The sequence below is a fragment of the Hipposideros armiger genome, unplaced genomic scaffold, assembly GCF_001890085.2.
Source record: "Hipposideros armiger isolate ML-2016 unplaced genomic scaffold, ASM189008v1 scaffold_260, whole genome shotgun sequence".
Taxonomy (NCBI): Eukaryota; Metazoa; Chordata; class Mammalia; order Chiroptera; family Hipposideridae; genus Hipposideros; species Hipposideros armiger.
In genome coordinates, this window is record NW_017731610.1 from 1,483,851 (window position 1) to 1,498,207 (window position 14,357).

General features: G+C 45.2%; 1 protein-coding gene across 1 annotated transcript in view; it reads right to left on the reverse strand.

Moving 5' to 3' along the window:
* The window catches only part of BOD1L1 (biorientation of chromosomes in cell division 1 like 1), a gene marked incomplete at its 5' end in the record, with an annotated part of 62,383 nt that extends 48,031 nt beyond the window's left edge, over window positions 1–14,352 (reverse strand). Inside the window, 5 exons of the mRNA XM_019656498.1 lie at window positions 2,043–2,267; window positions 2,858–3,472; window positions 3,962–4,152; window positions 8,038–8,162; window positions 14,203–14,352. Coding sequence (XP_019512043.1) covers window positions 2,043–2,267; window positions 2,858–3,472; window positions 3,962–4,152; window positions 8,038–8,162; window positions 14,203–14,352 — 1,306 coding nt within the window. The remainder of the gene's footprint in view (window positions 1–2,042; window positions 2,268–2,857; window positions 3,473–3,961; window positions 4,153–8,037; window positions 8,163–14,202) is intronic.
* Window positions 14,353–14,357: the final 5 nt, after the last annotated feature.

Here is a 14,357-nt window from a genome sequence, read left to right on the forward strand (position 1 = left end):
CCAAGCCAGCTCTTAACCACCATGCCACTCGGCTGGCCCATAATTTATTTCTTAACAATCAGCTTCTCACACATAAAGGAAGTTGGTAAAGAACAATGAAACCTTATAGTATTTATGTTTTCTTGGCAAATCTCATTTGTATGTCAGTGGACTTCAACATGAACGCTTTACCATTGTTGAACTGAACACATTCACTTGAAGCCGTACTTTAGGGAGTTTTTTTTTTGTTTTAAACTTTTTTGGGCAACAGCCATGGTCATTGGTTACACATTGCTTTCATGCTACAGTGGCATAGTTGACTCTTTTAGGGAGGGCGCAGCTCACAGTGGCCCATGCGGGGATTGAACCGGCAACCTTGGTGTTATCAGCACCACACTCTAACCAATTGAGCTAACTGGTCACCCATTTAGGGAGATTTTAATGACCGCCCATGAGTCTCTCATTTATGGAAGAGGCCCTACACTTTTAGTAGACACTAAAAGCCTTCCACCTTAGAGAGGCAATTTGCATCCTTGTGACACAGCGAAAAGTAAAAAGAAAACTCTGTAAACACCGTTTTCATTTCCTACCATTTGGAACTCTCAAAATAGCCATCTTCTTACATTTTGGACATAGGGCTACACATAAAACCTAGCCCTATCCAGGGAAAAACGTGAAAAGACCCCCAAAAGCATCTAGAATTAGAATGTTAGTGAGGCTGGCGCAGGAGGCATGGGGCGCACCCTTCCTACACGGGCACTAACCGAACTGACCTCACGAGGATAGGTGTGAACACGGGGAGGGAGGTTGCTGCTTTTTTGGGTTGGTAACTTAGTTTTTCATGGATACGAAGAAAAGAATGAAAAAGGAGGGACTCTGAGAAGTACGTCTGTGGTATTAAATGCTTCTAGTTATCCCCCTCTAAAAATTTCTAAGTACTATCCAAAAGCCAGCATTGAGTTTATAAGATGCTATTTACAAGCAATTGAAAATAACACTCAATATTTCTGATTTTTAAAAAAGGTCATCAACAGAATTTAATCATGTGGTAAAGAGCAGCCTAAGTTGTTGGTCAGAAGCCCAGACTCAGGTCTGAAAGTGACACTGGTGCTCACGAGCTACATGACCCTGGACGAGATATCTTCCCTCAGTGACTTTATTTCTCCACCGGACCTACTTCCCAGGGTTGCTGTGAAGATGATGGCTGCCGATACACAGAATAGTGTACTAACTTATTAGCACAGTGCCTGGAACATAGTACATGCTTACTACGGGTTAGCTCAAAACCCCACTGTATAGTAATGAGAGGTCCGGTCTTTGTCCTTGGCCTCTGGGAGGCCATCTCTAAGCCTCTGGAATGCCAGGCCTGACAGCAGTGTTTGTGAGCCGAGGGGTCTTGCATCAAGCCAAACCACCTGACAGTGTGATTTAGGGTGGGGGCTTTGGGTCACGGAGTACCAGCTTGACCTCCAGAGGCACTGGAGACTGAGGGTAGACACATGGGCGGCCAGCTATGACATGATGGAGCCCCAATAAAAGCACTGGACACCGAGGCTCGGGTGAGCTTCCCGGGCTGGCAATAATCCGTGTGCAGTCAGACATGGGTGCCGGAAAGTGATGCTATCTGTGACTCCACTGGGAAGGGTCAACCGGAAGCTGTGTGTGGAACTTTCCTGGACTCTGGCCTATGCACCTCTTCCCTTGGCTGATTTTAATCGGTGTCCTTTAGCTGTAATAAACTGTAATGGTGAGCTGAACAGATTTCAGGGAGTTCTGGGAGTCCTAGCAAATTATCAAACCTAAGCGTGGTCTTGTGAACCCAAAACTTAGTGTTGGAAGTGAGGGGAGTTTTGCACCGTGCTCCCTCAAGTCACCCCCCCCCCCCAAATCTTCATGCACATTATCTCATCTGAATCGAGGTAAGCGATGGAGGACCAAGGCTTGTTGAGGTTCAGTAACTTACCAAGCTTGCTCGGACAGAAAACCTTGGAGCTGGGACTCAGAAACGTATCTTCCAACTACAAAGCCCCACGCTCCTGCCACTACACCACACTGCCTCTCACGGTACAGTGATGTCAGTGTAAAAACCATGCTCGACGGGAAGCTTTCCAGAGGCATTACTAAGTAAAATGCTTTACCGTCTGATGTAATCTCCCCTTCTTCCATGCTATCAGACATTACAACTTCCTCCTCGGTGTCTTCTTCAAAAGATGACAGGTCACTGGTGTGAACAGAGCTGACTGTGATGTCTGTAAGCCCATCGACATCGGAGTCTATCACAGGGCAATCTTCAAGAAGACAAGAAAACACAGCAGATAAATCATTGGTATACGGACATACTTAGAACCCACTTCCTAAATTACATTTAAGATTTTCTGCCTTAAACACAGTCAAAGAACTTCAACTTTAGAAATAAAAATCTCTCATTAGCAACCAATATCCAATAAGGTAGAGCTGTTTCCAGAAAATACAAAGCCAAATTATTATCCTGTAAAAATAACGAAACTATTGATTTATGATGGAGATGATAAAAATAAAAGCAAACTTTAAGTAACTGAAATATTTACTATTTACTATTTTAAAGATTAGGATATGCAACTGTGAATTAAGTTGCTTGGAATAATATTATGACAATAAATTTTAAGAGTTAAATTATAAAATGTACAGCTTTTCTGTTCATATACTTTGTGAATTAGTGCACTAGGATGGAGAAGAACTATAGAGTGCTCATTTTTTAAGCGAAGGTGATATCAGTTCTCAGGGTTTTGAAATACTAGCATCAAATACATTACAATTTGAAGGCAAATTTGATGCCCCCCCTCCCCCCAATGGATACTGATAGTTCTTTAAACTGCCGTAGATTTTTGCATGTTTTTACCTTCTTTTGTCCCTTCAATGGTTTTAGCTTTGTTACTGTTCTTTTCTGAAGGAAGTTTTGAACACTCTACTTCTTTATCCTTTGCTTGTTTTTCATCTTTTACTTTTTGTATATCTTCACTTCTTTTTGAGTGATCCAATTTCTTTTCTGTCTTTTCCTTCTTTTCTTTCTTCCTTTCTCCTTTTTCATTGCTGTCTGGTTTCTTTTCACCTTTGTCTGTTGATTTATTTTTTTGGTCACTGCTTTCCTGTTGAACATCCTTACTCAGGAGAATTGCACTATTACTCTCTTTTGTGTGATTTTTAATTTCTTCAGCTGGACAAGGGAGGTCACTAAATTCTTCAGGCTTAGGGACTGCTTCCTGTCCTTCTCCTACAGAATCAGGTGGAGGCTTTTCTTTATCAGCCACGTCCTCTGAGCTTCTCTCTTTTTCAGGACCAGCGTCAGCACTTGGCTGAGACGGGAGTTTTTTGGATCCTCTCTCACTGGCCTTAGCATTGGCCGTTTCTGTCGAGGCCCTAGCAGCACTTGCTTCCTGGTTGAGAGAAGTTATAGTTTCTAAGATTGACATGGCATCACTGGCCACGTTTGCACTGGGCCCAGGAGCAGGGACACCTTCGAGGAAAAGACAAGTGTTAGAAGAAATTATGCAGGAAGTCAACCCCTCAGCTGAATCAATGCTACATCCTGCTGTCATCTTTACACAAAACAGGCTGTACAGACCCTTCACACGCCTTCTGACTTGCCGGTGCCACTGCTAGCACTGAGCACACTCCAAATTCTCTCATTCAGTGTCTTAGAAAGGACCATGCAAACCTAAGCATAGTCTAGTTCCCAGAAAAACAGTATCTTTTCTAATTATTTTCATTATTCCTTCTGTTGAAACATACACCCTCTCCCAATACATTACTAAAATGCCTAATATTTTGTATTAACATTAAAAAAATGTTACGCCAGTTAAGGAATTTGGGTGGTATTTCAAATAAATACAGTTTCACTACAGTGGCCATGTAGAGGAATGTTTAAAAACACCAAATATCCCTAACTCGACATTCAGTGCAAGAAGAAAAGCAATGGAACTGACCAAGAGGAAAAGCAAAGCACCTTGTGTGATGACCGAGGCGTCGGGCCGCTCCTCGTCAGGAGCCGAGCTGCCACCTGCCTCCTCCTTGGGATTCAGTGTGGCCAAAAACTCATGCACGGCTTTCTCCACCTGAGGTCTGAATGTGTGGTTGATCTTTGGATCCACAACCTGAGAAATAATTCGGTCGATACCAGACTCTAACATTCCTGATCTGAAACGGTAATTTAAAGAAAGATTAAAAAAAAAAATCATATTATTTGCATTACTCACTTTTAAGCAAAACTGTAGTGATTACATATATGTTCAACCTTAAATTTCCTGAATCTATTTGTCTGGACAGAGAAAGAATAGGTTACAGAAAATAAGTTTCATACGATCGTGGCATTTAGACATACCATACTGCAAAAAGTCTGTAAGCTTCCCACCACTGCGACACTGGTGGAAATACTAAACCAGACGAAACAAAACCAAAAACAAAACACCCTCAGACCTAGACACAGCACACTATCTAGAGTCTGGGTGACCAGGCGATGCTTATCTTACCCCAGTCCTGCCGTGACATATCATATAGGAATAAATGATCACTGAAGCTGAGTGCTGGGTATAAAATAAATCAATGGGCTCTGCAGCTTTATTTTTAAACAAAAAAATGTTAAGCCTTTTTATAAGTATTAGAATCTCCAGGAAAACTGAAGAATACACACGAAGTGTAATTTCATCAAATTTACAAAAAAAACCAAAAAAGAAATAAAGAATAAGAAAGAAAACTTTAGAACAAAAATAAAACTTGAAGACTTTTCTGGCTTTCTTTTTATTATCCGGGTAATTTATTCATTCAGCAATTATGTTACGAGTGTCTGCTACATGAGCAGGCACCGCGCTGCTCACAGCTGCTTCAATCAGGCCTGGTGAGGTTCCGGTGAGGGAACAGACACAAACGACTGACACACAAAACGACAGGCACCAGGACACACACACTGTCGGGAAAGGGCGGCGTAAGAATGATCAGGCGCGTCTGAGATAATCTGGGAATGCTTCACAAGGGAAAAGGCACTGGAGCTGAGTCTTGATCTAAGCAGAACTTAAATGGCCGATCCGAGAGACGGGGCAGCGAACAGGGCACCTAAACCTCAAATGTGCAGATCACAAAGGCGTCCGAGCAAAACAGGAGGACGTGAATTTATTTTAAGAAATGCATTTAAACCTTGCTTCTTCCTAAAAAGAGCTTGAGGCGAGCTCCTGTACAGTTCTGGAGAGCGGGGTGCTGATCCTTTCCAGCTCCTAGGCGTTGGGCTCCCTCTGCAGAATGGGTGAGGAGTCATTCCTCACACGATAATCCATCATTGCTATTTTTGAGTGCAGCTCTGGCTGGAGGGGAGGATGCCTTTGATTGCCGCTTCCTGAGGCCCCTTGCAGCCTTGTGATACTGTAATTCTACTTATGTGGGCCATAGAGAAAAATGAGTCAACACTGCACAAAGTAGGTAACCTGCTTTTTCAAGTTCCAAGATTAAAAAAAAAAAATATGCAAAGCCTGCAAACATTGTTGTATCTTAGAAGTGTCTTTAAAATGTAGTGGATGGAAAAGAAACAAGGACAACCAATCTTAAAAAAATGTTTGCTTTAAGGCACAAGTATAAAGGCATAAAATTAATAAAACCCACTCACCCCAAATTACTGCTTCAGTCCCTCTGTTTGCTTTTATTCTGGCCCCTTATCTACTTTTGTCCATCCTCACAGTGGTCGGTCAGCTCTGATCGTAAGACGGGAGGCCAGTGCTAATGACCGCGCTGCTCTTAGTGGGCTCGCTCTAGTGAGCCGTGGCCACGGCTGCTGCACAGAGGGGGAAGTCACACTCCAGGTTCAAGGGCAAAGCCCAAATGCTAGCAGCTGGCACCGTCCTGGTTAAAGCTATTTCCTTGTCTTCCTTTTAAATCCTTTCATTAAGATCATTCTTTCTGAGCCATCTAGCGTTTTTAGATCCTGCTGTACAAATTAATACACAAATAGAATACAATTCTCCCTCTACTGAGTTCACAGATTAGCTATTAAGTCGAACCATCCAAAATCGCTGATATTAGACTGTTTTTGTTCTATAAAAATGGCAATTGTAGATGGCTCAACATAACAGAGTCAACTTTTTCTGAAAGTATATGTAGGAGAAACTGTTTGAAACTGTATTTATAGGGGCCAGTATATCCCTATACCCTTAAGTTACACACAACTAGATAATCTCTTTAAGGAAGCTTTAAAATGTTATCAGTAACATAAAACTTTACTAATGGAATTTAAACAAGACAATAGTTCATTTAAAAATAAGTAACACAGCTAGAAGAAAATTTTCGTACGTCCCAGGAAGAGCACTGACTAAATTATACAGGAGACAGCCGCTTCTTCTGTTGTAAATGTCTCTTTCTAGTGGAGACCTTCGTCACCCACAGGAAGGCCAAGCCAGGATTAATCTGTCACAAGAACCCCTTACTGATGTGACAGCAGGCCCTCACCAAACACCAACTCTGGCACAACGGGAATTTGGAGTGCTTGGTTTTACAGGGGCAAGACTGAGTTTGGTTCCCTTAAAAGAACAGAACAAATGACTGCTTCCCTACTTTATAGGTTTGGTTTGCTAAGGAGTGAATGTATTGCCAAGAAATCTGCCCTCCATTTAGTCTCTCTCCAGGAAGAAAAGAATACAAACATGTTTTTGAAGCAATGTAATCATTTGTGAAAAGGGAGGCAGCTATGCAAATTGCTGAGTGAAAGCACTCAATAACCCGTAAGGCTCTGCAAAAGCATGCTAGCAGGTAAGCGGCCACCCCCGGTCCCACCCCCACCCCCGACTTTTGTTATTGTTCTCCTAAAGGCCTGGAAACCAGTACCCTTCCAGGCATGTCAACCCCACAGACCCCTTCAGTCTCCCGTTTTTTCAGGAAAGGCTTTGACTTTTTCCCTACAGGTTTACTATGCAGCCCTCTAATGGCATCTTTTGATCTCACCTGGACTCTTTACAGGTTCCTCAGACATCCTTTAAAATGTAGACAACCAAGTTATTGTTAAATTTCCCTCTTCTTCACAAGGAGACATAGTCTGAGCCCCCAGGCTCCTGGTTTCTAGTGTTACCCACGGCTAAATGGGTCTTTGAGTCGGTGTGAAGTTGGATTTGTGGGCTTCCTGCAGGTCACGACTATCAGTGCAGTGGCACACCAGGTAGGCTTGCACGGTCCCCATGGGACTAGAGGGAATTAAGAGGCGGCGGGCAGAAAACAGATTTGCTTAACTGTTGAAGAGCCACATTTCTTCTAAAAGATGTGCTTGAACATAAAGACTTGTCAAGGCAGGAAGACTGGGAGATGTTTAAATAGCTCAGTCACCTTTCTGGGGGCTGAAGCAGGAACAGAAGGTCCAGGTCTCCTTATCTTGGGAAATATTTATATTCAAGAACAAGGTAACACTGTCAATCTGCTCTTCTGGCAATAAATGACTTTTCTCGGTCTCTCTAAATATTCCAGCGCTTTTCATTCTCTTTATTTACGTTCATTCAAAAATGCCTCTGATAGGTCCAAATGCACTTTTCTTTTACTGGCTGTATCGTCACCAAAAAGCAGAGTTAAAAATTACCATAAAATGCGAAAGAAAAAAAGGGTGGTGGGCTGTATCAGAAGAAGACATGACCTCAAAAGTCAGGGGAACATATTTGGATTTCAGTGGTGTTTAATGTCTTTATTTGTAAAATAATAATAAAGCCTACTCTTTTAGGGCCAAGAAAATACTGGTGAATGTAAACTGTATTGGATATTCTGGCATTTACCATCTATTACTACCTGTGATTACATATATATAAATAAAATCACATTGTCATTCCCTTCCTTCGATATTTCCAAAGGTCTACAGAGAGCCCAGAGTGTTATTTATGGGAGAAAGGTGAAGTGATTAGAGCCTACTCTAAAATCATACTGCATCCCAATAGGAAGTAGCCACACCAAACTTAACAAAATTAGCATCAGATGAACAAAATCCTGCGTAATGCCTCTGCTTTCAGGCAAAGGGGGCTGTGAGGTGTCCCAGCCGCCTGGGAACTCGGTGATCCTGAGACTTACTTGAGTACTTGTTGTCTAATATTGTTTCTTAGCTGGTTCTTATTGAGGTGGGGACTCCATGTATGAGTTGCTAAGTGGTTCGCAACGAAGTTATCAACACGTTGTCTCAGATTCTGATAGGCAGGCTAGAAAGAAAAAAAAAGAAGACACAAATGTTGAAAATCTCTAGTGTTATATAACAATACTGATAGCTTCAGGATTTGAGCGTCTTTTTCACAGCCTTAACATTTCAGATTAGCGTATCAACATGGCAACAAAGTCTCACAGCTTGTAACAGTCCTGCTTCAGGATAACTTAGACATTCAAATACTGCTTACTGTGTCTAAGACAAGATGTTTGCAGATATATGAAGAGTACAAAGAAGAAAGGAATACCTGTTGTTTGTAGTTAATGGACTGGAAAACAGGACACCAATAAATGTTACCGTTGGATGATATGGAGCAAAGAAAGGGAGAGCAGCAGAGGAAGGGCTTCGTGGGGGCTGTGGCGTTTGAGCTGGGCCTTCGAGGTTCAGCCTGGAATCCGAACGGCCACTTGCAGGTACAACCAGCAACATAACATAAGCAAAGAGCAAGTGGATGAGGAAACGTGGGGTGGGGAGCATTGGGGAAGCCCTTCCAGATTTGGTTGGAGAATACGAAAAAAGCAGAGAAATGAGGCTGGAGAAACAGCTTGGGGCCAGGGGCTGGACGCCTATATAAGCAGCTTGGAATGACGGGTATAGAATGATAAACCCGCTGCACCATGAGCAGGGTGCTGTGTGACATCTGAGCTTTCTGAGGATTAATCTTCCTACAGTGAAAGAGTAAACAATACCAAATATACTTAGGAAGGATGCAATAACTAGCACGATGAAGGTCTGTACTGGGGTGGCAGAAATAGGCTGACAGACACGGATCCAAGAGAAACGATGGAGGGACAACCACTGGAACTAGGCATTCTATGTGATGTAAGCCGGTGACTCTTAACTGGGAGCGAATTCCCCCCACCCCCACCCCAGGGGATATTTGATATTTGGCAAAGTCTAGAGACAAATGAGGGGAGCTGGTCCTGGGATCCAAGGGTAGAACGTAGGATGGCACTGACCATCCTACAGCACACAGGGGAACCCCTACAACAAAGAACCATCCAGCCCAAAATGTCAACAGTGCTGAGGCTGACAACCCCTGACGCAAGGGAAGCAGGAGAGAGGACCTGCACTGTCATCTCTACTTAAAAGGACACTACCCAGAAGGAACGTCTAGCCACTCAATCAGGACTGCACGCTCAGTTCACAGGTGTCCCCAACACGCACATGCTCTGTAGCTTTCTTTTCTGTGGCTTTTTTTTTTTTTTAAGGTTTTATTGGGGAATTGGGGGAGGGGAACAGTATTGGGGAATCGGGGAAGGGGAACAGACAAGTTGCTGTCCTTTTGTTCTTCAGTCTAGTTGTGGAGAACGTCGCTTCACTGGTCCATGTTGGTATCATCATTGTGCTCTTCTAGGCCATTGGACGGCAGCTCACGCCAGCTGCCAGCCGCTCACTGTAGCTCACAGCAGCTCACTGCAGCAGGGGCTGCAGCCTACGCTGTCGCTGGCGACTCACGACAGCCCAGCTCCAGGTCGAGCTGTTGTTCACCATCTTAGCTGTAGAGGGCGCAGCATCACTGGCTCTCATGTGGGATCCGAACCGGGGCCCTGCTGCTCAGAGCTGGCGTCCCAAGCCAACTCCTAACCAACGCGCCCCTCGGCCGGCCCTTTTCTGTGGCTTTTAATGTAGATGAGTGAGCGCTCCCGAATGATTTTAAACATCACTGTGTAATCTCATCTTCTGCCATTTGTTCCCTTCCCCTTCTCAGTTTATACTCCAGCAGCAAGTTCTCAGGCCTCTGATCTCCTGCACCTACCATTCCCTCTACTCATCCATTTGGCAAACTTCTCACCTTCAGAGCTCACCCTAACCTGACACCCAAGGTAGGCTCACGGGGTCATTGTCCCATGTTCCTTCTTACTTCTACACATACTGTCACCCCAGCAACTCTTGCATTGTATTGTATTTGGGACAGGAGGGGAATCTTTGTTTTCAGGGAGCTTAGCACACTGCTTGGCAGATAAGCATTTAAAAAGTACTTGTTAGATGAGATGACTGGGTAATTATCTCCAACATGGATGATGAAGGTTTTATCCCTTTGTGATGTCCTTTCATCTCTTCCAGTTTCCCGACTTTTGCTAATTCCTATTTTCAACCCTACAAGAAACAGTCTCATGATCATTTCTCTCCATTTACCCAAAATCAGTGCCAACTAAAACTAATCCTTTTGCCTGAAGATTTTCAACAAAACGGTAAAACATATTTCTTCTTGCCAGTATTCCTAAATCTCAGAAACAACAGGCTCACACATCACAATGCATTTAGCACTGGTCACCCCATAACAAGCTCAAATTTGAATGACAACAGGTTAATTTTTCTTGTTTCCCAGTTTTTTCAGTAGAAAGTCTGGTACTATAGAAATATGGATCCCATCATTCTTCTGGGAATCTTTCTATCTTCTAGCTTTTCCAGGGCTCGGATCAAAAGCCTTAGAGTCAGTCTTGACTCCTCTCCTTTCTCCAGCCCCACATCCAAACCATGAGCCAATCCTGTCGGCCCTCGCATCACATACATCCAGAATCCACCCACCTCCCGCTTAGCCTTTCCTGCGACCAGTCCGGTCCAAGGTATCCTCATCTCCTAGATGATGGTAACTCACCTCCCTGCTTGCCCACCTGAAGTCTGTTTTCCATACAGCAGCTAGTGTAAATCTAAAATTAGGGTAGCCATATAATTTATTGTCCAAACCAGATCATGACTAAGTATGAAGGGGACGCTATTAATAATTAATATGGTCAGTGTATCGAAAATGGACGTCAGAGCATGTCCTCAAGCACACCACTTGCCAAAGGCTTGTCAGCTCAGTAATCGCCAAACTCTTCCGATGCCGGCCTGGTCTCTAGGGGCAGAAGAAGCACTCCTACCTCACCGTGGTCTTCCAATCCTGCTCAGCAGTTTCGGCTGTAGCTTCGTGCACTTGCTGTGGTCACTACTTGGAGTACTCGGCCCCAGACACCTGCACAGCCACGTCAGCTCCCCCAGTGATGACTCAAACAGCATCTCACTGAAATCTTCCCTGAACTCACTCAAAACCAATCAGCAATCCTTTCCCCCCTCACCCTACTTTATTTCTTCCATAGGACCTATCACGCATGATTTATTGTCTGCTTTTCTCTGCTGGGATGTAAGCCCCATAACAGCAGGGGCTTTTAGTTCCCTGCTGTACTCCTGGCATCTAAAACAGTGCCTGGTACATCGTAAATATTTGCTGGGTGATTAAATTTATATGCTCCTGTCTTTGATATTCCTTTCAAATCTAAAAAGACAATTATTGCCTGAGGACAGAGGTGCCAGTTGCCTGTTTGGTGAGCTCCCTGCCTGCGGCAGGGGGATGGGCCACTCGACCGCCCCTCACCACACTCTCTAATCAGTGCAAGGGGGTCAGGATGGCTGTGTAACCTGCTGGCTTGCTCCAGGGGCCTGGGAATCAGGAGTCTGCAGCACGGGAACCCCAGCACTGGTTGGATCCTGGGGCTGCCCCAGGTTCCAATTCTTTGGGTGTGCTGGACCTCGGATCTCTCTCTCCCAGGGCAGGTGGTCCTCTGGAGTGGCAGCAGACTTTGGTCCTTCTCACCTTGCTGGGCTGGATGACGGCGTTGCTGTTACAGAGTGTCTGGTAGGTGTCAGATATCTTGATTCTTAACTATGCATGTGACTGACAATCCAGTTCCTGCTACAACCCTATATACTACATAACACAGGTCAGTCTTTAGGGTTCAATGTCAAAGACATACCACGAAGAGTCTAAATTCTGAGGTGTTCTTAACAGATGAGACCCAAGGATTCCCTTAAAGTGATGCTTCTCTGCGTGACTAGGGATTCTTACTTCTATTTTGGCCCATGCATCACACTGACAGAAATGGTAAGCTCATATCAAACAAAACTTTGGCTTTCATATGTTTTTTGAGACTTTCAAACTTACTCTTTTTGAGAGAGAGAGAGAACACGAGACCATACCCAGGAGTTCCCTCTGCTGGGGAGCGGGTTATCATTTCAGTTCTCTTCTAGCATCAAACATTAATACCGGGAACCTTACTCTGTGACCCCTGAACTCCCTGAAACTATTTATTAGGTTGATCCACATGACATCACAGATAGCTGTTTCTGAATTACAAAAACAGCATTTTTAATATGCATATGTAGACTTTTCTTGGGAGAAGGTCCTGGTTTTCATTACTGTCAAAGACACTGTGTTCCCTCCTCCCCAGGAAAGGTTTTAAGTCTCCACTTGAGAGGGACTGGCAGGGATATTACAGACAATACAAGAATAACATTCAATGGGGATGAGATAAAGAAAAAGCTGAACCTTATATATTGTAGCCCCTCCCCACTCGTATATTTAAAATTTCAATTTACATATACAATAACACACAGATCTGTAGGTTTCTGAGAATAATAAACTGAAATATCTATTTGCAGGATACAAATAACCAGCTTTATCTGGGTAACATTTACCTGGCCATGTCTGATAGTCTCCCATTAAGAAAACAAAACCATATATATATATGTGTGTATATATATATATACACACACACATATATATATATATATATATATATATAGAAGGCAATCAGCATTATTTTCAAAAAAGGTGGCTGTGCATATTCCCTACAATGAAGTGAGAAAACTATCTACTTCCTGCGGAGATAAACACCCCAGGTAAATTGAATTCTCTGTGGTGCAAAAACTCCAATGCCTTGAAAAGGCCATTGTACTTCTGGTCTACATGGGAGTGCGGGGTGGCTAGTCCTTGTAAGGAACAATGTCCCTAGATTTTCAAGGTTTCCAGAGGACGCAGCGGAATTCTGTGCAGTTCACCTCGAAGCCTGGTGAACAGAGTCACAGGAAAGAATTGGTGGACAATGCAAACACCTCATTCTCAAAAGAAAGGAGGCTCCTCACAACAGCCCAACGTGCTATGAGAAAACCCTCACCCCATCAAAACGCCTATCTAATGGACCCAACCAGATCTAAGCCAAAAGGAACCAACCCCCCCAAACCCAAACAAACAAAAAGCCCCAACAGTTTTCCAAATGTTTCCTGCTTCACCTGCTTCCAGAATTCCAGGCTCTGCTGGTTTTCCATCCATCTCACCAAGACTGCTCCTTCTTCGTGTCCTCTGCTCATCCTTTGCCCAACCAGCTAAGGTGAGCTGGTTCCTGCTAACACCCCTTCCACCCTGACATTTGGTGTAAGTCCCTTCCCCTGCCCAGCCTCTAGCTCTTTTTGTACAGGGAGCCACGGTGCAGACCTTTCGCCTTTCCTCCTTCCTCTCCCGAACTTTGCCTTGCCTGTCCTTCTTCCACTGTATTAGCTGCCGTCACTTCTCCTCCATCCTTTCCCCGCTGAATGGCTAGGTGCCGGTTCTTTCCCCCGCCCCGCTCCCTTCTCACTTTCGAGAAGTGACTTGGTCTAAGTTACCTACCTCACACAGTCACTGGTAGAAACGTAAGTCCGGATCTCCCCGACCCACCTTGTCGCGGTCCAGCGCTGACGCCTTATCTTTGCCCCCCCCCGCACCCTCCCCCCCAATCCAGCAATGCACACTGCAAACAATTTGATTCGATGATCACTTAATAATTTCTCCAAAGGACAAAGACATGACGCTTACCGCAACAAACCTTTAAGCGAGTAGTGTGGATACAAAGTAAACCGCGGAAAACACACACACACACAAACTAACCAGATGGGAACGCATGGGTAACTGTTTCCAGACGCGTCTCCGTTAAGGATAAAACGGCTTAGCCTTGCTCGCCCGTGCATTCCCGGCGCCCGAGCAGCGCGGGAGGCGCTGAGCACCGCTCGGCTGCACCCAGGGAAGAGCAGGCGAACGGAGGAGCGCGCCGTGCCGGGCACCGCGCGGGGCACAGAGTGGCAGCTCGGAGAGGAAGCGGCTGCCCAGGGAGCTCGGGGAGCGGCGCGCTCGAGCGGGGCCCCGGCCGGGGAAGCCAGGCGCAGCGTCCCTGCCACAGACGCGGGAGACCGCCGGAGGCGGCGGCCCTGGGCGTCCTCCCCGTGCCCCGCGCGCCCCGCACCTTGGTGTCCACGTCGGCCAGGCAGTCCCTGCGGAACTGGTCGAAGAGCCCCTGGCTCTTGAGATGGTTCACGATCATGGCCACGAGCTGCGGGTCCCCGGCGCCGGCCCCCGTGCCGCCCGCCCCGCTCGCGCCCGGGCCAGCCCCGGGGCCCG